The following is a 23,025-nucleotide window of genomic DNA, read 5'->3' on the forward strand; positions in this document are numbered from 1 at the left end:
AACTATAGCTGTTAATATAAGTATTCAGGGTTTAACCCCCCCCACCCCCACCAAATCTATACTATATCCAACCTGTAAGAAATGTGAAGAGACAAGAAGAATAATGATACACATTTTAGCAATAACAGTCAACACTTTAATTTTAACTTTAGAAAAATACAAACTTTGAAATCTGAAATTTAAAATGTCTTGTTGGTGACAGAAAGATTGAATTTAGACAACTAAGAAAATGTGTAATAAGGGTAAACTATTGTATATGTACTTACAGGTTAATAAAAAAAGATGCTTCTTATTAGTAGATGTAAAACACAGGACTGCAGTTAAAATGAAAAATGTCCCGATGATACAGAAAAGATAACTCGAATAGAATTTGGACACGTCTGCTGCTTGTAAAACACCTATTCAGTAGTAGCCGCCATTGTAGCCATAGTAAAAGGGTCTGTGTTGGGTATACGGGGCATAGTGGTGTCTGGTGTGCCTGCTTCTCATCACATGTTGATGATTGTACTCCTGGTAGGGCTCAAAGCGGTGCGCAGGCCTGTAGTCAAAACCTGCAGGACACAGGACATGTTATATCTGGAGCAGACATGGCAGCTTCAAGTTATCACATCTTTGCACAGTGAAAAAGCTAATCAGCAACTAGTCAAAAGACATCGATACCTGAGTTTTAAAGCAAATATTTTGACAGCAGAGTGAATTCCAGCATGCGTGTCCCTATCTTTTCATTCCATTACAAGTATGTCCACATTCCAGTGTATGCACACTTACCATTTCTAGTCTCTCTGTACTGATTTCTGTGGTGAGGTTTTGGTGGGAGTGCAGCTTTCTGAGTTCCATTAGCCTCAAGGTGACACGTCTGTGGCCCTGGGCTTTCAAAGTTAAAGTAGTTAGTGGGGAGTGAATCGCTGAAGAATTCTGCCCGGCAACCATTGTAAGGTATCTCTGACAAGCGCCAGTCTGTGAAACAGAGACAGCAGAAATAGGGTAACTTTTAAAAGGAGCATTCTGTGTATTGATGCATTCAGTCTGCAGTCATTCCTTTGATTGTTTTTTAGATATTTGTTTTGTATCAACCTACATCAACACTGAAAATCTACTGCAACAGTTTCTCTGTGGCAGAAACACCTTAATGACCAGGAATGAGTAGAAGTCTTTCCTATTTCTAATAACTGGTAGGACATAAAACAGCATGAGAAGCTCCTGCAAAAATTAAAACTGTCAAGCTACATCTGCACATAACATGGGTATTTTTTGAGACAGGTTTCTCTGCATTCATCTTGAAAAATATCTACGCCCACATAAAAACACACAAGACGCCCTGAAGTGCTGTCAAGACCTTGCCAAAACAATGTGTGATGATACAACCCTAACCATATAGAAATCTGCTTAACTTGCCCACACATAAGTTGGGAAGTTGTTCTTCTGGTGATGACAGTGCCTCTTAAGCCTTTTATGGCTGAGGGGTAAAAAGCCACGTCCACTAAAATACCCACATACATGTTGTCAGGGCTTCAAGTTGCTGTTGCTTCTTACTACAAGATTCTCAGTAATAATATGGTCATTATCCAAACTTTGTAAACAATAAGTGTGTTCAAGGTCTCTGCAAAGTTTGCATAAAACGTCTTACTTGTGTGTTTTGGAGCAGTGTTATAGGTTGGCTGTTCCTCAGCAACCTCCGTGTGATCTACACCCAAAAAAATAAGGAGAAAAAAGGTGAACTTCAAACCCTGCAGAAAGCTTAAACACTAACAACCCACATTTTATCCTAGAAGTGCAAAATATTTTTCTGCATGTACGTGTGACTCCTGACTTCCTCTCACCATAGACAGTCACAGGACAGGGCAATATCACACCCCAGGCCTCTGCAGCGTGCTGTAACAGAAGAGAAGTTATCTTGCGATGAGCAACTGCGTTCCAGTGGACTCCGTCCTTCATTCGATGGTGCAGTGAGAATCTGAACTGGAAATGGAGGTCCAACACATCCATCCCATAGGCATCGGCCAGAGTTCCACTGTAGAAGTTGGCTTCAATCACATCGTAGCGCAACTGGGGTGCCTTGTGCTCAATCTGAGGCAAATAAGGGGGAAGGCAAAGCTTTAAGGCTCAAAACAGAAGATGGTAAAATTAAAAAAAATAAAATAATGCAGAGCAATAGACCTATAAAGTAAGTATTTAAAAAAAACTACAGATCGCACCATAATATATTTATTAAAATTTATAAAAGAAATGTAGGCATCCCCACTTCCTTTGACACAGTAGCATCTGCTGTAATAGTTACACCTCTGATGAAGTCTCAAAAGCTTTATTTTGATACCAAGATTGCAATTACAACTCTGAATAAACAAAGAAATACTGACATACCCAATATACTATTAATTTTGGGCATGTCCCTTGGGGTTTCAGATGTTGGCTTCTCTTCATTGGTTGCCTGTAAATTTTAGGGTTCATTTTAAAATTTTAGTTGTAACTTTTAGAGCTCTGCACGGTGAAGCTCCCCAGTATATCTCTGACCTGTTGAAACCTCATGCTTCATCCCGAGCACTTAGGTCTTCAGGTCAGAGGCTACTGGTGGTCCCACGTACTAGGTTTAAAACACTTGGGATTCGGGCTTTTCAGGCACCGAGGCTGTGGAACTCTCTGCCGTTGTCTTTACGCTGTCTAGACTTTACTGACTCCTTTAAAAAGCAGCTGAAGACATTTTTATACAAACGGGCTTTTAATTAATTTTAACTTGTATGTCTGATCTTATTGTAAAGCACTTTGTGATTTTTATCTGTGAAATGTGCTATATAAATAAATTTTACTTACTTACTTAATGCTATTCGATTTCTGCTGTTACTCAGCCTCTAAAAGCACTTGGCTGAGAGGACAGTGGCATCACATTATCCACTACAGGCACATGGCTTATGCAAATTTTTTAGATCGGCTTTCCCCAGATGACAAGAGACTTTTGACATGCAATGTGTTTAACACAATCAGATTAGTGTTAAATCATAATATAAATGGGACTTGCTAACAGACCTCAGGCACCAGGAAACCACCTTTGATCCTCTCTCCTAAGGGCATGGTGAGGTTCCACACGACCAGCGTTTCCTCTGGCAGAGCCTCACGCAGCTCGTCGAAGAACCTATGAAGGTTCTCCTTGTAGTCATCAACCCAGCTGCAACTGTATCTAGAACACCCAGTGCAGACATAAACGGGAAGAACAAACATAAATCACTACAGTGGGAGGAATTCAATTGGGAAAACAAAAAGTTGTGCTATGATTCTTCTGAACTGATAGATGCGTGCTGAAAAACACCCCTAACAAAATCAGTTTCTGACAGCCCACCACCCTGTGGTTGGACTGGGAATGTGGTTTCTGTGTGGGAATTTTTTTTTGTGCCTATCCCTAGCAAACAACAACACTGTAGCACTAATATATGAATTCCATCACTCTCACGTCTGACTCATCTCACATACGCTCTTTAATGAAATCAAATCAACAGCCTTATTAATAGTTATGCAATATACTCACCTTGAAATATCCCAAACACAGGAGTTAACAAAAACCAGATCTGGTTTCAAACCATGGCGGAAGTCCTCCAGGATGCTCTTCATGTAGCGAGAATAGATGCGCGTCACAAAGTAAAAACGGACCAGATGGTGGGCGGACTGAAACTGTCGAACTTCCTTGTACTCTGTGCCGTTGTGCATTTGACCCAGACAGCCCCCTTCCACCAGGCAGTCCTGTTCGAAGCTCATCTCACCCTAAAGAAGTAGGTTACAAGTGTGAGGACAACACAAACAAAGAGGTGAACAGATATAAAGCACGGCATTCAAATGAGACTCATTTCTATTTGTGCAAAAATATTACACCCATTTTTTTACATTACAATTTAAATGACACCAGTGGCATGATTACAAACTTTATATTGCATAAGTTAGCTGAGGTTTTAACTGGTAGCATGCACATGATTATACACCCTGCACTCTTTTTGTATCAGTGTATAAAACTGGTAAATTTTAGCCCTTGCCTTGCTCCGTAGTTGTCTCAAGGAAAGATATTTCTCTTTTTGTACCAGCAGAACAAGATCCTTGTACACTGCCCGCTGAACTAAGGAAGAAATAAAATGATAGATTAGAAGTAGTCCCCATAGATTAGTACATTACATTATACAGATTCGATAGTAGGGCAGCACGGTGGCACGGTGGTTAGCACTGTTGCCGCACAGCAAGAAGGTCCTGAGTTCAATTCTAACATCAGGCCGGGGTCTTTCTGTGTGGAGTTTGCATGTTCTCCCCGTGTTTGCGTGGGTTCTCTCCAGGTTCCGGCTTCCTCCCACCGTCCAAAGACATGCAGCTTGTGGGGATAGGTTAATTGGATAATCCAAATTGCCATTAGGTGTGAATGTGCGAGTGAATGTGAGTGCGAATGGTTGTCTGTCCCTGTGTGTTGGCCCTGCGACAGACTGGCGACCTGTCCAGGGTGTACCCTGCCTCTCGCCCTATGACAGCTGGGATAGGCTCCAGCGCCCCCCGCGACCCTGAAAAGGAGAAGCTGAAGCGAATTGATCGATGGAGATTCGATAGTAGTCCTTTCATTGGGCACACCTTTCCAAGTGCACTTTAATATTTAATTCATCACTTAGCAGAAAATGGGCTGGTGTTTTTAGCATTTTAGAAATTGCTGATAAACTGAACTTGATTACTACCATCTATTTGAGCCAGAGAATGGTTTAGAAAGGGAAAAATATATACAAAGACTTCGGGATAAAAATGTCTTGATGACAGCAGTTGACACTGGGGCACAGGATGCATTGAATTGGGTCAGAATTTAGGGCTTAGAACATGGAGTTTTCATAGGGTTAACAACATGGATCCATCCTGGATTGGGTGAACAATTTAACCTGGTTGTGGTAAAACACTCATCTGGGGTAATTTTAGTGCTGCCCCATTAAATTACACATATTTGCAAATAAACTGCAACGTACCTGAGTGTAGTTACTGACCATGTTCATCCCTATGATCACAGTGAACAGATATGGTTACCACACTCTTGTATAATAAAGATGCCACACACAAATCTGCGTGTCTGATGCCATTAGTTGAACTTGAACAAATGTCATGAAGAACTAGCCTATGTTATTTATGAAGGTAAACGGGTATCAATTCCAGCACTACCAAACTGAACCTAATGAAGTGGATGTGAACGAAGTGAAGTGGATTTATTCACAAAACAGTCAACGTTGGGCAAACAAGAACACCGCAAGTGTAAATAGAGAGATAGATAATGTAAATACCGATTCATTAATTTTGTCAGCCAGCTACTCACTGGAGTCTCCCAACACCACGATGAACTTGTTATGGAGCAGCTGGCTGGCCTGCAGGTGGCTCACACTCTTCATGATCTCCCGCTGTTAAATTACAAAGTCAAACACTGTTGCTTCTTTCTATGGGCTCAAATTGTGGTCATAAATACTTTCCACTAAAAATGCCTAAATGTGTAAACTCAAAGGTGAGGTAGTTTTTCCAGATGAGATATTGACCGGACATCAGTTTGTCTACCATACTTCCAAGCTTCTCGCAATAACATTAGCTTACTAATGACCAACAGTGGTTAAAAAATAAATAAAATAGCTGGCTATTTTTTTGTTGGCTTAAAATCACTTATGTAATAAATACTTACCATTTTTGAGTTTAGATAGCCCCTTTTAAATGCTATGTGTTGGTGTTCAGCGTTATTTTTCAACCAGCTTAGCTAGCGTTTAGCTAGCGTTAGCCAAATTTCATCTGAAGTGGCTCTTGCGCCACTAAGTTTTTAGTTTCAAGACCCGAAGTTGCGACAGCCTCCTCAACCACTTAGTGTTTTAAAAGTTTAAAGTTGGTGTGAATTTTAAAAAAAAGAAATATTACAAATATTTCACTCCGGAGTTTCAAGCACACCCACAAACTGCAGGTGTCGCCAATTAAATGGTGCTTTTAACGACTGTGCTCTACCTTAATGGGTCGACACTAATTTTATAATGAAAAATAAATTACTTAATAAAAAAAATTGAATTAATATTAGAGAGATATTAGATGCTTTTTTAAAAAAGATTTTTAAAAATTAAAAATATGAAGTTATTTTTTTAAATATACGTGCACATATGGAATTACAACCACGCCTCTTCTTGTGCCTGTTAAGCCATTTCCTACTTTACTGTGATAACACCAGCTGGCCCAAGGTTTTCTATAAATCAGTTAGTTTTCGGTCATATAATGAACACTGTTTGTGTAAAGAACAAATAAAATCGGCCACTTAAAATTCTGAGTTTGGCAGAGAAAAGCAAAGGAAAAAAAAATCAAAATTACATAAACTTCAAACAGATTTATGTCTTTCAAAAATGAATCTTTATTTATTTCCATCGGGAATGTTGATGAGGCTTTAAAATGGGAAGTGAAAAAGCAAGGCTCATCCTCGTGCTTCACTTTTACTTTCAGTAGAAATCACTGTTATCATCATAATCTATCACTTGTAACTGATCCTTTTTCTTTTCTTCCCCTTCTTCCTCCTCCTCTTCTTCTTCTTCATCTGTCTTCTCATCTTTCTCAGTCTTGTCCTCCTCGTGAAATTCCTGGTATATCCCAGTCAGAGCTTTAGCTGCTTCTAGAGACACTTTGAGACTTCCTATCACCTCGTCTTCATCCACGCTCACAACTGGCAGGAAGAGAAACCATTTGAAAGAATATTATGATTTCTACAAATTAGATGTAGTCAACAGTCATTTTAACTACTATGAATTAATGTGAAGGGTCTTGATGGTTTCCTTCACATAATAAATATCCATTTATCTTCATGCATGCTCAATCATCCAGGTAGGGAAATCCCAAAAAGTTGATTCTGTTAATCTCGATGTGTGTTTCAGTGGGAGAAACGTTTCGTCAACCATCCAGACTGAGTGAGTGAAGAAGTCACTTGGATGTTTCTCCCACTGAAAACTCTGCATCGAGATGAACAGACTTTTCGGCATATCTAATGAATAAACACTGCTCAAAAAAAACCTCACGCACTGTCAAGCTGCTGTTCAATGACATCATTTCCTGTGAGCAGCAGTTCCTGTAGGTTCAGAAAAGCGTGTCCAACGTCCACACACTCCTCGTTAACGTCCATTGGCTCGCTGACTACTGTGAACCTTAACCTGCCGTGACACGTACAGACACACGAACTTAAATTTAGAAGCAAGACTTTTCAATAGCAGAGATATTATTAAACTTCTTAAGTCAGATTTGAACGTGTACAATTTCTTTGCAAACACTACCTGCCCTGGTTGGGGTCAGTGCCCTCCAACATCGTGTAAAGATACCGTCTAAGTGGAGTTGACTGTGAACCATCCACATAAATCACTGAGAAAGAAACAGAGAGATTTTGAGTCTATTTAGGATCTTTAAAGTTCAAAGCTTATTGGCACAAACATGGACAGCTCACTAACTCTTACCTCGTGTAAAGTTGTAGTGAATCTCCTCTCCTTTGGTAGGTTTGCGGAGGGACATGGGTGTTTCTGTTGTCTCCATCGGGATGCCCAGCAGCCGATATTCCACGTACACTCGCTGCACTGACTTATCCATCGCCACATTTGAGGAAGGTTCAAAAGTCAGGGACAGAATCTCCACTCGAAGCTTTTCTCCCTGGAATACAATGACAAATGTTGGCCTCCACATTATTTCCAAAATAAAAGCTCATATTGCGTCCCACTGTAGCGCTATGTAGAAGAGCACAGTAAAGGCGGTATTATTATAATGTTTCCTTTGTTGTCTGTTGTTGCTCCGTTTTTTCAGACAGTTACCTTCCTCATTTTTCGTTTTGGTGGTATGACAACGATGTCACTTTGTGAGGAACTTGACTCTGAAGATTCGGGGGCTTCAGTGTCCTCTGCAGCAGCTGTTTAGTCAAAATCAAAGCACTGTCAGCACTGAGCAGTCTTTTTTCGGCGTGTTTAATGAATGGCAGGATAAAGCTATAAATTGCCGTAAGCAACCTAAATCAAGTGTGTCGTTTGTATATGAATAGTTACCGCTCTCACTCCTGTCCTCGTCTTCACCCTCAACAACTGACACCTGATCCACAATGGAAATATCCTGAAAAAAGAAAAGAAGACAACACATGACGCATGAGCCCATTCATCAAGTTCTCGCTTGTGTCTTTTCATTCTAAATTTACATAAATTAGCTTTTCACAGCATTGTTTTGAGAACAAGAAGGCGATTGAGCTGACCTGAGTTCTGGCATCGCTGACAGAGCTGACCCTCGACGCAGTGGCAAGTGATTGTCTGGAAGATGTTCTCTCTGAATACCTTAAATAAGATTTAATACATTTTTAAAAATTAATCATGTTCTTCTTACAAAATTTCTTATAAGTGACAGATGGATGAAACTGTTTTAAATAAATGTGATGCTGAAAGATTATTTTGTTTTGTACCAATAAATAGTTGGTTTTGCAAAACATGAAGGTCTCTGTGTGGTGTTTGAAATGTCAAAAGTGTTATTTCCAGCGAAAGAACCACTGCCCTTAGTGATTGATATTATTTGTTTACCACATTATTTACACGTTTGGTCCATATCAGGTCTTGAAGTTAACTCTATTCTGGGAGAGTCAATCTTAAGCTGTTTCTGCTCAGCTCTGCTCATGATCATAAAAGTAGGGATGCAACGATACCAATTTTTTCAAACCGATACGATACCGATACTTGGATCTGAGTACTTGCCGATACAGAGTACAAAAAACGATACTTCTACCACACACACACACACACACACACACACACACACACACACACACACACACACAAATGCAATGAATTGGAAGACAGGTGTTATTATATTCCCTGCCAATAAAAAATAAAATCTTAATAAATATGACCACAAAAAAATTTCAAGTGAAAAATAAGCACTTCTGTTAAATTATTGCAGAGTCTCCACATTGTAATTTAACAAAATATCACTGAACTATTGGCACTGTCTCGAGCTTTCAGAATAATAAATAAACACTTCTGTTTGGAATAAAATAAATACAAATTAGGTTTGCTGATAAAATAAACTTTTAAATTATTGCAGAGTGTCCATATTGTAAACAAACAAACAAAATAATGAAAGTATTTGGCATTGACGAACAAACTCCTCATCTGCCCGTGGATCATCAGTCCACTGTGCCGTTAAACCAAGGACTGACATCGCGCACACACTGCTTGTCTTTACCTCTTCAGAAAGTTTTGGCACCATTATCTCCCTGATGTGTGGGCGGTTGGGAATTTCATATCGCAGCTCGAGTATGCTGAGAAGAATCCTATGTTTTCCACGACCGGCATTGGCTGGTCATCCAGAGCGATAAAATGAGTCAGAGCCTCTGTTATTTTAACTGCCCGTGGATTTTCTCTTGACATTTTTCATCGCTTTTCCAAAACCTGAGTTAAAGTTGGCTGTTCCGGTCCACACTGCTGACATTTTGTTTAGCCTAGCTACAGCAGCCTCCAGTTTCTCTTTTTTATCTGGAGCCGCCAGTCTCACTCGTCTAACCCTGTGCCTGTTTAGCGCGGGATGTCCCCCTAGTGGCCAATCTAAAAAACTACAACAAAAATGACAAGCCACCCTCTGATTAATGAAATAAGTTGGTATCGGTTCATGGTATCGGTTAACTTTTACAAGTATGAGTACACACACATTTTACAGTATCGGCCCCGCTACCCGCTACCAGTATCGGTATCGGTGCATCCCTACATAAAAGCGATGGTTGAAACTTCCAGTCAATTATTAAAACAATTAAAACTGATTATTATGGATTTAAAAATCTTATTTGGTTTTCATATGTAACTATTTTCAGTGATATGAACTTTAAGAAGCGCCCCTTGTAAAGAAATTACTTAGTAGCTGGCAAATGAGAAGGTGTGGTCAGTCTTGGCTCAGGTGTCAGATGAGGTGTTCTCTGGTAAAGCTCAGGCGACCTCTTAGCAGACCTCTTTCTGTCTGTAGACAGTGGCCTCACAGATGTGGTTTGCTCTGCTCTTACATCCTGTGAGCTCCTCTGCTTGGTGGGTGGTGGCCGAGGCTGTAAGCCGACAAATATTGTATATCAGTGCACAAACAAACATGGCTGTATTGTGTGCTGAACTACCTCACCCACACATTCTTCAGATTAAAACCCTACCCAGGCTTTCATCTCTTTCTGCAAAGGCTCAGGTGTCCAAGTCTGTGAAAAAAGCAATAGAAAAACAGATTTTAAGCTATAGGGGATAGGACGTGTCTTTGAACACACAGATATCATGCACTTTCCTCACCTTCACTCTGGGCTTAGCTATGGGTCTCTGTGATGCATCATCCTTCTCTCGTCTCGTCTCCTCCCTTTCACTGCTTTCCCGTGCTCTGCCCTGCACGTTCATTCTGCTTCCCTGTCGGCCTAGCAAGGCATCCACAGGTGGCTGAAATGGGTACTTCCATTTCATCATTACTCTGACCATGCCTCGAGGTCCACCGGCTGGATCTCTCAGCACATAATCCCCTGGCAAAATATAAAGAAACTTGTGAGATATCCAGCCTTTCTGGTTTTTGAGCAATGCTACAAAATTGATTCAGAAACAGATGGTACTTTACAACCTGTATATGATCAGTTTCCCTAAACAAGCATGTAAATAGGTTAAATAAAAGTATTATAAACCAATTTGTGTTACTTTGTAGATACTTTGTAGCAACTTTTTTCCACCTTCATCTACATTAATGTCATGTGAATGACATAAAATCATGCAGTTCTTTTACTTTTCTCCATCCCTCACCTCTGATCTCTCTCCCTGTAGCCAGGGTTCGCAGTGGTATTGGGGTTTTGGCCAGATAAGGTGGAGGTATCTGGTCATCACTGTCATCAAACACGTACACCCACAGACTGCTTGACCTGAGAAAAAGGTGCAATTGAGTGAAGTTAGCAGGCTGCTAAAGGTGAGATTAAATAGAAACAAAAACAAAAGAAAACTTTTGAACTAGCGTACCTGAGGTACTGCAGCACATCAGTTGTTATTGCAAGTGGGTAACTAGTAGCGTCATTGAACACTGGATCAGCTGTACACTTGGTTGTTTGAGAGACATGTGGTGGCAGGTCGTATAGCCTGTATGTCAGGTAGGCATCAGGAAGTAGTCCTGGCCATCGAGCGCTGAGGTCCACACAGCGTTCCAGCATTACCACCAGTTCATTGGGGATTCCTCCACCATAGTCATGTAACTCCTGCCATAAATATAAATAGAGTCATAAATAGATTCTGTATATGTTTGGAAGCAGAGCATCCAACTTTAAAAGGCTACTTCACCCAAACTGGACTCAAATTGGAACCCCACCTCCCCCAAAACAAAAAACCCCCAAAAAGCTAGAAGGTTAAATACAATGAATGCATTTTGTAACAAATACACACACTTAACTTCCAGCTGAACAAGGTGACAAGGGGCACAGATTTGCCTTAACACATGTGAACATACATGTAGCCTACAGTGTTGGGGAGTAACGGAATACATGTACCGCCGTTACGTATTTAAAATACAAAATATGAGTAACTGTATTCTGTTACAGTTACCGTTTAAAAAGGTGGTATTTAGAATACAGTTACTTTGTTGAAATAAATGGATTACACGGTGGTACTTTCCTGTTTCATATTGTGGCGGGTCAGGCCTGTTTGGGTTTTGTTTGACAGCTACGTTCTGTTGTTCCAGGCGGCAGCGTTACGGTTGCCATGGTTACAGGGTGACGCTCTCTCTCTGCGTGTTTCCTGGGTGAGAGAGGCCTTTTTGTTGTTGTTGTGCTAAGCTAATAGGCAGAATGCTACAGGTATAGCTCTAAAGAATGTAGCATCATGGGCAGTGTAGTCCGTGCTGCAGGGAGAATGGACTGCCATACACATTATGTGTCTGTGAGCGAGGGAGGGAGAAAAAGGAAAAGTACGAGCTGTCATCGAGCAAAAACGGGAGCTGGAAGCATGTAAATATAATAATAACCACTGCAGCCAAGAAGAGTGCCTGACGAGCCCAGTTGTAAGTAAGCTATTAAGACTCGACTGTACACCGTGTTCGTGTTTTCCTCCAAAAACAATAAGTTCGGTTGGAGCAGCCTTTCAACGCCTCTCTCTGTCTCTCGCTAGCAAAGTTGACCCAGACAACAAAGTAAAGCTAGTTTTCGGCTACGAGCCCGACACAGAACCCACCGTATTAGCCAGAGGTCCCTTTACTACGGTTCGGAGCTGCGGACCTTCAGTAACAGTAATAAATCACAGCAATAGTACATTCATGTAGCTGTAAACAGCATGATAATATATTAAGTAATCCAAAGTATTCAGAATACATTACTCTCATTGAGTAACGTAACGGAATACGTTACAGAATACATTTTGGGGCATGTATTCTGTATTCTGTAATGGAATACATTTTAAAAGTAACCTTCCAACACTGCATGTAGCTCATACAGTAGGTGCAGTATGAGCTGGAAGGTCAAATTGTGTGTATTCCCAGTGTGGACACACTATTCCCTGTGCTTTCATCAGCTTGTCTTCTCTCTGATTTACCTCATGAATGCTGTCTTGCCACCCAAGCGTGACCTGCACAGGGCTTCTGTGTCTCACTGTTTTCCAGTCAGCTCCACTCTCTGCCACAGTGGCCACAGGCTCTGCAGGAGGGAACAGACGTGCCCAGAAATCCACAACACCAACAATTTCACCCTCGTGTCCTGAGAGGGAGACGGTAAATAAAACGAAAACATTTCTAAGAGATCTTTTTTTTCATCTATGCAGTGAAATTAACAAAACAGCTTCTCTTTACACACCTGTAATATTCACGTGTCCACCAATACGCTCTCCTCTCCTCTCTATGGCACCCATTAGAGACATTTGTCCACTTCCGTGGGTCACAAACCGGACTCCTCCTAATGCCTGGTGGAGCTCTACTCTGACTCTTGACCCCTGACCTCCCAGCCGGCCCACATCCCGGACTGTCAGGCAGTAGCGGGATGTGAAGCCATAATTGGGCTGGCTTCCCGACACCAGAGGAGTAGAGTGCATCTCAAAGTCCAGCAGGCTGTACGTGCAGAAGCTCACAATATCTTCACCTTTATCTGCCCCTGGATGGATGCCCCCCATAATACGCAGTCCTGCTGGGGTGAAGGTTGCAGCCTGGTGATGGGAATGAGCAGTTATCATAACCTTTGGGAAAACAGCTTGAAATTATTCAGGTTCGGGGTGTGAGTCTTTACCTTCAGGTGGATCTCTAGCAGCGATTCCCCAGCCTTGAGCTGAGAGAATGACATGTCATCCTCAATGGGCTGCACCACCTCCTGATCTCCAACTGGCCAGGTGTACTGTACTGGTATGGTACGTTTGTAGTTCCTGGGGCTGTATGCCAACTCTTTCAACTGGGCTTTAGGTACAGAAGAGAAAATAAAATATTTGGAGATTCTGTCTAATGTACATCATTTCTTGCATGTCAAATAGTAAGTCTGAGTAACTAATTAGCAATTGTTTGTCGTTACTATAATGTAAGGCAAGGCAAGTTTATTTGTATAGCACAATTCAACAACAAGGTGATTCAAAGTGCTTTACAGAGACATTAGAAACAAAAACAAATAAAAAGCATGATTTAAAATTGATTAAAACAAGCAAGCAAACAAACAAACAAACAAAACAGTATATAAAATCAAAACAGATAAAATCAGTAGTTAAAATGTAAGTTTTGAAATTTAAGCTTAAGTGCGGATTTGGTGTTTTATTCAAATGCAGCTGAGAACAGGTGAGTCTTCAACCTGGATTTAAATAAACTGAGTGTTTCAGCTGATCTGAGGCTTTCTGGGAGTTTGTTCCAGATATATGGAGCATAAAAGCTGAATGCAGCTTCTCCGTGTCTGGTTCTGACTCTGGGAACTGATAAAAGACCGGATCCAGATGACCTGAGGGATCTGGAAGGTTCATACTGGGTCAGGAGGTCACTGATGTATTTTGGTCCTAAACCATTCAGAGCTTTATAGACCAGCATCAGAACTTTAAAGTCTATCCACCGACAGACAGGCAGCCAGTGTAAAGACCTCAGAGCTGGACTGATGTGGTCCACTTTTTTGGTCTTAGTGAGGACTCGAGCAGCAGAGCTCTGAATGAGCTGTAGTTGTCTGACTGATTTTTTAGGTAGACCTGTAAAGATGCTGTTACAGTAGTCAAGCCTACTAAAGATGAATGCATGGACTAGTTTTTCCAGGTCCTGTTGAGACATCAGATCTTTTATCCTTGAAATATTCTTGAGGTGATAGTAAGCTGATTTTGTTATTGTCTTAATGTGCTTTTCTAAGTTTAGGTCTGCATCCATCACTACACCCAAATTTCTCGCCTGGTTTGTGGTTTTTAGGTGTATAGATTGAAGTTCTCTGGTGACCTGTAATCGTTTTTCTTTGGCGCCAAAGACTATTACCTCAGTTTTGTTTTTGTTTAGCTGGAGAAAATTGTGGCACAACCAGTCATTAATTTCCTCAGTGCATTTACCAAGAGCCTGTACAGGGCCTCGGTCTCCTGGTGACATTGTGATATATATTTGTGTGTCATCTGCATAGCTATGGTAGTTTATTAGCTAGCATAGCTATGTAGAAAGGGTTGCTGTCATTTTCACCGTCACACCTTGTAAGCTGTTGATCTGCAGAGCTCGTTTTGATAGCAGTTTGTCTTTCTCTGCAATCCTCCTCCTGCTCTCCTCTCTCTCTCTCCCCACCTTCTGGCTGACTGTACTTAACTCTTGCTTTGAGAAGAAAATGGGAGAAATTGCGAAAAAATGGCGATAACGGCTATGTTCCACATAATTCGCATATGCATTTAAAAGCTGTGCAAACCTGCAGGTCTTTAGTGATTTGGTGCTCCAGCAGTAAAAGGTTTCTGGTTTTCTGTAATTCGAGCACAGACTCAGCATGAGATGCCTGGATATTCACCAGCTCGCAGGGTGAATCTTCCAACTTCCCATCAGCCAGGAGGAAGCGCAAACCCTCCTTGGTCTCCTGCTGCATTCTAAATGCCTGCAGTGAACACGACACGAGGCTAAAAAAAAGGCAATTTATCTACTAATTTATGTGGTTTGTTTGTCTAACAGGGTACAACAGAGTGCAAACCTTGATCTGCAGAAGGGTTTCACTCAGCTCCTCAACGCTCATGTCAAACTCCTGGAAGAGAGGGAACTGTGTCACAAAGTGTGCTTAAAGCACCGATAACACACAGAAAGTGTAAATTAGCTGCTGAAAACTTCGGACCTTGCTCACAGAGTCCAGCCTGTCCTGCAGAGCAGAGACCTGCTCCTTGTACCGGAGCGCCTCCTGTTCCAGCTGCTCTTGTTTGTCTCTCATAGACAAAGAAAGCTCTAAATGTAACAACAGAAATGAACAAACGGGGTTGTTATTACACAACCTGTTTGCTTTGGACGAGCACATGCTGAGAAATGAAGAGACCTCTTTCTTGCTCCATCTGCTCCTCCAGTATCTCCTTCTCTCGCCTCAGTTTCTCCTTCTCTACTTCCAGCCTGCGCCTGTCTTCCTGCTCTGCCAGCAGCATTTCCTCCATCCTGCTCATATTTCCCCCGAGCTTCTCGCTTGTCTGGAGCACTTCTTTCTGTTTTTCCACTTGGTGATCATGGGTGCTTTGAGAAGATAAAGTACTGAAAAAAGGGTGGCAAAGAAGGTTTAAATAACCACTGAAACAGCAGGTGATGTTTTGGGGTTTATATTGGAATTAATAACTTTCTTTGGTCTTGAAGCACATACTCTTTTACCTTTCTAGCAGCATGTCATAGTTTCTTTTAATCAGGTCCCTCTCTCCTTCCAGGTCTGATATCCTCTCCTGCAGCTGATAGAGAAATTATATATTATATGATCTCCAGATTTTTGGTAATGAACCATAGACATCCTTCTGTCATCTTTGAGGTTCTCTCTTAGATTTGTTCATGCAGATGAGGTAGCGTACCTTGTCGAGGGTCTGCAGAGACAGGGTCGTGTTGGTGAGCTGTCCCTCTAGTTCCAGAGCTTTTTGTCTTTCCTGTTTCAGTTGTTCGGTCAGTTCCTCAGCTTTCCCCAGCAGAGCTCCCTGACTTTCCCTCATTGATCTCTGAGTCTGATATAAAAACATGGCAGTCAAAACTACGATTAGCGCTTTTTCAAATTTTATTTACCTGAAACATCAGCTGAACTTTATCAGTGTGCTGAGACCTTTACCTCTTCTAGCTGATTCTCATAAGCCTAGAAGAAAAGCAAAATGTCTAATAAGCTGAAAAAAGAAGTTCCTGTGACATAAGAAAAGAAATGTTTGACAGACAGTGTTTCTGACCTCTTGCAGGTTGGTGAATTTCTCCTGTGCAACTCTCAGGGCAGCGCTCTTTTCTGAAAGCTGCTTTTGCAGACGGATTAAATCCACATTCTCCCTGATAGTTATTCTGGTAGAGACAAATTATTTTGGATATATTTCATGGATGAATTTACTTATGTTCTTTTTTTTTTTTTTTTTAAAAAAAAGCAAAACTGCAAATGTTTGCTTATGTTTGTGTTTAAAGTTTAAGATCACAGGCTTATTTTCTGTCTTTTCTGTCCTCACCGTTACAGCAGTGGATGCTCAAACACGATGAACGCTTTAAACAAGGCAGCTCTATTTTTGCTTTTTCAGTTTTTGTTGATGACAAAGAGAGGGAACGATCCTGGTGTTTGCTCACACCTTCTGTTTGCAATTTTCAGCCAATAGGAAGAAAGTTCAAAAAGGAGACTGAGGAGCTACAACACACAGTGAGCTTTCAGACAGTGAGTGGGTTGAACGGACAGGCTGTGCCGAAGCCCAGTAAAACATAAACAAGACTTATTTTAAATCAGCTGATTCACTCACTGGTGAACTGTGCAAAGTTTGTCTGGTAGAGTGTGAAAGTGAGCACAAAGGGCTCAACTCAATTCAAGTGTACAGCTGTGATACAACGTGTGAGATTATTGTATGATATGCTGAGAGGATACATGCTGCATCATGCACACAGGCACTTAGCTCTACAATGCTGCCATTTAACGTTCTTGTTTAGGAGGAAATGCTACAAACGGCACAAGCAAATTAAGTCAAATTAGGATGCTGTCATGCTGAGCATTCACAGTTATTCTCACAGTGAACATAAATATCCCCTAAAAAGCCTTTTAAAAAATGCAGTAACATCAATTATCCTATTTTATTTAATTGTTTCATTATTGTCTCTGTGATGTCTCTGCTGTAGCTACCGGTGTCTGTCGGCCTGTTGCTTCCTCATCTCTCGAAAGGTCCCCTCAATCTCTTTCTCTTTCTCTCTCAGTGAGTCTCTGAGCGCCTGTGCAGTTAGTTCCAGCTCTGCCATCCTCACCTGTTCTGTCATGGTGGACCTGCTGGGTGGGAAAGACACAGTGAGATCATGATGAGACTCTCAGAGGTTTTTAGTGCAGATGTTTTCCTCGTCGCTTATTAACGTGCGTCATGTGATTTACTTCAGCTACGCAAGAGTGTGGTCAGTCATGTGACGCTAAAGCAGTGGTTCCCAAACTTTTTTTGCTGGGCCCCCCTTTGTTTTACAAGAAAAATGTTCGCGCCCCCCTCCAGCGCGTGCACGCGCACAAACACATCCTCCAACCACACACACCCTTATTTTGCTCCATTGCGGTTTCTTTCACATCTCAAACATTTAGTAAACAATTAAACAAATACAAGTAATCTGCAATAAATTACAGGTAGTAATAAAATAAACTACTAACTCTTTTATGCTACGTCCGCACCTACACGAGTATTTTTGAAAACGCAGCTGTTTCGTCCACACGGAAACGGCGTTTCGAATCACCGAAAACAGAGATTTTTTTTAAAACTCCTTTTTTGCATTTACATGTGGACGAGGAATACAGAGTTCCTCACACAACAAGGTATGTGCCTTTTTCATGTCACGCTGTGCGCCACGTTATTGTTTACATGAGATGAATTGCAGAATGGCAGATAGAGACAAAATACTGTTAATCTTACTATCTGCAGTTTTTACACGCTTACATATACACAAGCAGTTACTGTCCCTCCATTTACAAAGGCAGAGGCGTCGTGTAGTTGTTTTTTTCCTCTGTAATAATATTCAACATTCCTATCAATGCATTTTCAAAAAATGCCTCTCTGTGCAAAATGGGTTTAAAAACATAAACAACTGTGGGATACTGTTTGTCCGTGATTTAGACAGGGGGAACAAATTGTTGCAGGATCAGCCTGATGTTATTTGTATCCCGCTGTAATTTTAATGTATAAAGAGCAAACATCTCCAAAATGTCAGGAGTAGTTAGTCATTACAACAAGTGTTTGAACTAAAAATCAAGAATGTGGGATACTGTTTGTCCATGATTTGAACAGCCCAGCGCTGCTCCCAACGAAGGGAAAACCAATTCTGCAAGGAGACCTACCTCGGCACTTGTGCAGGTGAAACCAAAGGGAAGATTTGCTTCACCATATTTTCTAGTCTTTGGCTTAGAATGAAGTTGGTTTGGAAACATATTCAGCTATGCTTCATCTCCTGCTTTGCGTTTCTGTGGCCGCCCCGTGCTAGCAGTGTCCAAGCGTTTTGTTTTTTTCTCCCCCTTTCATTCCGCGCCCCCCCTGCAATGGCTCTGCGCCCCCCACACTTTGGGAAGGTCTGCGCTAAAGGATGATCTGCTGTAGCTAATGGATCATTTGGTCATTTAGCACATCACACATGGGACACTTACAACCTCTCCATCTCTGCCCTGGTGTCTTCCAGTGTAGGGCCATATCGAGGTGGTGCAGTCTGGGCTGCCCTCCTCATTCCACCGTCTCCGTCCAGATTTTTACCTAACAACACGAAGACCAGGGAAGGAAAATAAAGAGATTTAAGAGGGAATCACTGCGGCCTCTATTCTTGCTGTTGTTGTTGCACACACCTTTGCTGAATTTGTAGGGTGTGCGAGCTCCCAGGTCCATAATGTGCTGCTTGGCCAGGCTGAGTTTGTTCTGCAGCACTCCTTTCTGGCTCTCCAGCATTGCCACTCGGGTTTCCAGCTCCTGTATTGTGTCCTCCATGTCCCTCTCCTTAACACCACTGGAGCCAGGACTGGTCTGACGAAGACGCATTAGCCTAGCAGACATACTGAGGCAAAGCAGAGAGGTTTAATTGGCCACAGTTTGCATTAGCTGACAGGTGTTCAGTAAGTGCCTTTAAAGAGTGCAAAAGGCACTCCTTAATCTCTCTTTGGGGTTTCAATATTACTTTCATCTCATTGCCAGTAAATAAATTTTCATTAATATGCTCCACGTTGTTCAAATGTATGGAATCAGGTACAAAAAGTGTTTTTTGTGTGTGTGTTACCTGCGTAGTCTCTGGTCCTGGGTGCGTGTGTGTTGTTTTAGCACACTGTTCTCCTCCTGCAGTCGGAGGCACATGTCCTCCAGGTGCTCTCTGGGAAATCGAAAAAGGCGCTGAGGGTCTGCTGGACAGGGAGATGGAGACACAGAGAAAGCACACACAGACATGAAAACTGAAGTTGTGCGACTTCCATACAGACTATAAAAACCTGAAGTGCTTTTACCTTTTGTCCTCATGACATGATGCTTCTTCCAGGACTTGACATCCCGTAGAGTATCTGAGAAGATGGCAATGAGGCGATATTTGCAGAGTTATTCCTGATGACAGTTTATTTATTGCCTAAACCCTGCTCATAATTAATAAACTGAGACTTAACACAAAGCTAAATTGTAACTTTCATTGGCATTATCTCTTTGATGCTTGTACTTCAAGATTTTGGTTTATTTTCTTCAAGTTGTGTTTTTAAGGACAGACAAAAACACACATCAGTACAAACCAACCTGGGACAGTTGGCATCAGTCCCCCTCTCATCAGGCCCACATCCCTCACTGGGAGGTCCCCAGCTGTCTCGTCCACCACCAGCGACATTACACCGCTCTTCACAGACTCATCTTCTCAGAAACCGTCAGCCTTACAAAACCTGAATTTGGTTCAAATGAGGTTGAATTACTGAAGACTAAATACCTTAATACTGCAAATATGACATGTTTTAAAGTTTCACTATGGTAACTACACTAAACGGCTTACAACAATTAAAAACAGAGAGAGAGAATAATTGTAGGGTCTCTCTACAGTCTATTTTTAAAGATATTCAAAAGTGACTAGTTTAAACTGTAATGTGCTCAATGCCCAGAAAAGCTAACAGTTTTTTAAAGAATTCAGACTTCAACACTGAAAGCTTTCCTAATAAGAGCTATTTAACTCACCGTGTGAGAATTGTGTGGTGTTTCCTACTTGAGCCTGGTGTCCAGCACAACCAGGCAGGATTTATGTCTGTCCTTCCTGTCCAGGTTTAATCCCTCTTAAGACTTTCTTCTTTCGTTCCTTCCCAACCTCTGTTAGCTTAGTCTTCACAGAGAGATGCTTTCTACTTTAGATCTATGTTAATATATTTCCGTGCATAGATGTAATTCAGTGAGAAACATTAGTATATAGTAGTCGTGGTCCAATCTTGAAGTAGTGTTCCACATGCGTGGATGCTAATCCTATTTCCACGCTAATCTGATTAGCGAGCATCAGATTGTAGATTAAGATGTGCTCTGAAATCAGTTTGTAGTTAGGTTATAATGACTGAGGAGAGCTGTTATTAGAGTGAAGCAGGTCTCAGATCTGTTTACTGAAGCACAAGGGAAGAAGATAATAAATACGTGGGTGGAGGCTCGAGGCTGTATACAGCCACCCCATATACAACAGATAACAGCAGCTGATTGAAAAACTCGGGTTCTCATGTAGTGCTTTTCTACTCAAGGTCACTTTTATTACAGTATTTTCAGAGGCTAGGAATTAATTGACTGACAAGCAGTTTCATGGCCTGATGGTTTATTATACAAATGAAAAGGACATACGAAGATGATTCAGTCAATTCATTGTGTTGCATTTGTATGTGTAGCAGGTTGAAAAAGCTACATGTTTATTTTTGTAAGAAAACCAATTACCCCCTTATTTTTTGTTTATTATTGTGACTTATTTTGACATTGTTATGTGTTGCCAGACCATGGTTATATTTCATTATGCCAGTAGATGGTGCTCTTGCACTGCTGTGGAACTACCAGAGAGACTCTAGCCTATAGGCTCTGCGCATGCGCAGCTCAGAAATAAATGAGCTCCGGCCTGAGCAAGACGCTAACTTCGGTGTCCTCTCTATTAATCCACAGGTACTGACAAACAAACTTTTATGTTACCGAACTGGTTCTAAATGTCATGTAAGTTCAGTAACAACTGTTCGGCTATATTTTGAGATGATTGTGATGATGTTGTTTTGTGGTATTTTGTTGTAATGAGTATTAGTGTATCATCGGCATAATGCTATAATGCTACGTAGCACTATAAGTATATGCTATGACAGTGGCAACCTGTGACTTCAGAAAATGTGTTGTAGTGTTTGTTTTAGTGTTAGCCAAGCAGTACTGAGTACATGTATTAAGGGGAAAGCTTTTCGTTGGTGAAACAACGTTTGCAGTCGCCCGCCGCCATGTTGTGTTGCGTTCAGGGGACGCCATGTTCAAAAGTAATAGCGTATATGGCGCGAATGTGGGGAAAGGTTGTGTGAATGTGAGATGGGTTATTTTGGTATGTTGTTATGCTTTAGCCGCGAGTGTTTTGTTTAAGTTGTGAGTATGTAAAGTCATTTTGAATTAGTTTGTATTTATTTTGCTTTTGAGAGAATGCTTTTTGTAACTTTATTTTTGTTTATGAACTCTGTTATTTTATGGGAAGAATGCATGGTCTAGTGTGATTTGTATTGTGTATATGTGAGAAATAAATGAGCTCCGGCCTGAGCAAGACGCTAACTTCGGTGTCCTCTCTATTAATCCACAGTTTGCTCATATTTGGCTACGCAGTGCTCTCTAGCCTGTGTGCCGCTTGCTGCTGGTCCAGATTCCCCTAGGTCTGGTGCCGGTAACATATGCTATAGATTTTCAGTGTCGTTTTAAATACAAGGATTTACAAGAACATTCGAGCTGTAACCAGTGGCGTTCCTAGCCTGTTTGGCGCCCTGGGCGAGCACTCGCTCTGACCCCCCCCCCCCCACCCCACCCCACACACACACCACCACCACCACCACCACCACACACACCCACATAAAACATATTAAGGATTGTACATTAACATAGAACTGTTGTCGAAACCATACTGAATTTCGCCAGAGAAACACACACAGACACATATGAAGCGAGAAAGAGTGTGATTTGAATGCAAACGGCTACCAAACTGCCATCATAATTCATCATACAATGAGAACAAATCAACAACTGACAATGACTAATTAATATTAAAATCTGTAACATAATGTATAATGTATGTGTTTGGAGTTTAGTCTGTTACTGTTACTATTTTTTTACCATTTCTTCTTGGAGCAACTGTAACCCACATAATTTCCTTAGGGATTAATAAAGTATTCTGATTCTGATTGGTTCAGGATGACCTGTTATCATCCAATCACACATCTGCTTACCTGCATCTTTGCTCGTTTCTCTTATTTTCTCTTTTTCTAAACTGAGGACCTGATGGCTTTGAACTTTTCTTGTCCATCTTCCATTGGTTTTAATTTCTCACTCCAGTATGAACACAAATCCCCCAAATCAAGGGTCACCACAACATGATCTAACAGACCTACACCTTAGTTCACAGATTCACTTTGTCTAAGGTGCATTTCTAGGATTTCACACAACCCAGGATTCAAATCATGAATACATAATTTATATTATATTTATTGTTTGTTTACTTGCGCTGCTGTAACTGGAGCCTCGTCGTCTCGTCTCTATATACTGGACTGTATGTGGCGGAGATGACAATAAAGTTTACTTTGACTTCAGCAGCGAGCAGGCGCACCGAGGGGTCTCGCTCACTTTTCGTGTACAGAATTTAGAAAAAATATCGGTGCAAATTATAAGTCTGTATCATATTATTGTTGGTTATTAGACGCTGCTCCAGCCGGCCAGTGAATCCCCCGCCGCCCCG

General features: G+C 41.3%; 2 protein-coding genes across 6 annotated transcripts; both read right to left on the bottom strand.

Annotated features, from left to right (window-relative positions):
* Positions 1–113: 113 nt before the first annotated feature.
* fam113 (family with sequence similarity 113) lies at positions 114–6,029 on the bottom strand. 2 transcript variants are annotated; one of them, XM_085139083.1, is made up of 9 exons: positions 5,669–6,029; positions 5,315–5,396; positions 4,017–4,096; positions 3,518–3,750; positions 3,022–3,172; positions 1,821–2,067; positions 1,628–1,684; positions 769–957; positions 114–551 (listed from the first exon to the last, which is right to left on the bottom strand). In XM_085139083.1, the coding sequence occupies exons 1-9, from the start codon at positions 5,669–5,671 to the stop codon at positions 403–405; spliced, it is 1,191 nt and encodes a 396-aa protein (XP_084995209.1). In that variant the 5' UTR covers positions 5,672–6,029; the 3' UTR covers positions 114–402. The 2 variants fall into 2 exon arrangements, with proteins under 2 accessions (XP_084995209.1, XP_084995218.1); XM_085139092.1 differs by lacking the exon at positions 5,669–6,029 and having other exon boundaries at positions 5,283–5,381.
* Positions 6,030–6,349: 320 nt separating this feature from the next.
* rpgrip1 (RPGR interacting protein 1) lies at positions 6,350–20,567 on the bottom strand. 4 transcript variants are annotated; one of them, XM_085138988.1, is made up of 31 exons: positions 20,271–20,567; positions 19,845–19,984; positions 19,568–19,621; positions 19,348–19,465; positions 18,923–19,128; positions 18,731–18,833; positions 17,243–17,380; positions 16,323–16,428; positions 16,211–16,234; positions 15,963–16,109; positions 15,772–15,845; positions 15,452–15,657; positions 15,257–15,363; positions 15,119–15,169; positions 14,846–15,025; positions 14,637–14,754; positions 13,232–13,395; positions 12,806–13,151; positions 12,549–12,709; positions 10,992–11,224; positions 10,782–10,897; positions 10,290–10,510; positions 10,160–10,201; positions 9,876–10,060; positions 8,234–8,312; positions 8,034–8,097; positions 7,806–7,900; positions 7,458–7,647; positions 7,281–7,365; positions 7,033–7,160; positions 6,350–6,679 (listed from the first exon to the last, which is right to left on the bottom strand). In XM_085138988.1, exons 2-31 carry the CDS (start codon positions 19,930–19,932, stop codon positions 6,459–6,461), a joined length of 4,050 nt encoding a protein of 1,349 aa, XP_084995114.1. In that variant the 5' UTR covers positions 19,933–19,984; positions 20,271–20,567; the 3' UTR covers positions 6,350–6,458. The 4 variants fall into 4 exon arrangements, with proteins under 4 accessions (XP_084995114.1, XP_084995106.1, XP_084995097.1 ...); XM_085138980.1 differs by having other exon boundaries at positions 17,243–17,383; XM_085138971.1 differs by having other exon boundaries at positions 19,348–19,468.
* Between the last annotated feature and the right edge of the window lie 2,458 nt (positions 20,568–23,025).

This window comes from Neolamprologus multifasciatus, chromosome 3, assembly GCF_963576455.1.
Source record: "Neolamprologus multifasciatus chromosome 3, fNeoMul1.2, whole genome shotgun sequence".
Classification (NCBI taxonomy): Eukaryota; Metazoa; Chordata; class Actinopteri; order Cichliformes; family Cichlidae; genus Neolamprologus; species Neolamprologus multifasciatus.

What these genes read in the sequence shown, in the direction of transcription:
- fam113 (XM_085139083.1), bottom strand. An exon ending in TGTGTTTGGGATATTTCAAG is followed by an intron (nt 3,173 to 3,517) that starts GTGAGTATATTG and finishes TGGGTGTTCTAG; the next exon opens with ATACAGTTGCAGCTGGGTTG. An exon ending in GTACAGAGAGACTAGAAATG is followed by an intron (nt 552 to 768) that starts GTAAGTGTGCAT and finishes TGTGTCCTGCAG; the next exon opens with GTTTTGACTACAGGCCTGCG.
- rpgrip1 (XM_085138963.1), bottom strand. Translation starts at nt 19,932, where the DNA reads ATGTCGCTGGTGGTGGACGAGACAGCTGGGGACCTCCCAGTGAGGGAT. An exon ending in GCAGATCAACAGCTTACAAG is followed by an intron (nt 13,396 to 14,636) that starts GTGTGACGGTGA and finishes CTGTACCTAAAG; the next exon opens with CCCAGTTGAAAGAGTTGGCA. An exon ending in AGAAAGAGATGAAAGCCTGG is followed by an intron (nt 10,061 to 10,159) that starts GTAGGGTTTTAA and finishes GTCGGCTTACAG; the next exon opens with CCTCGGCCACCACCCACCAA.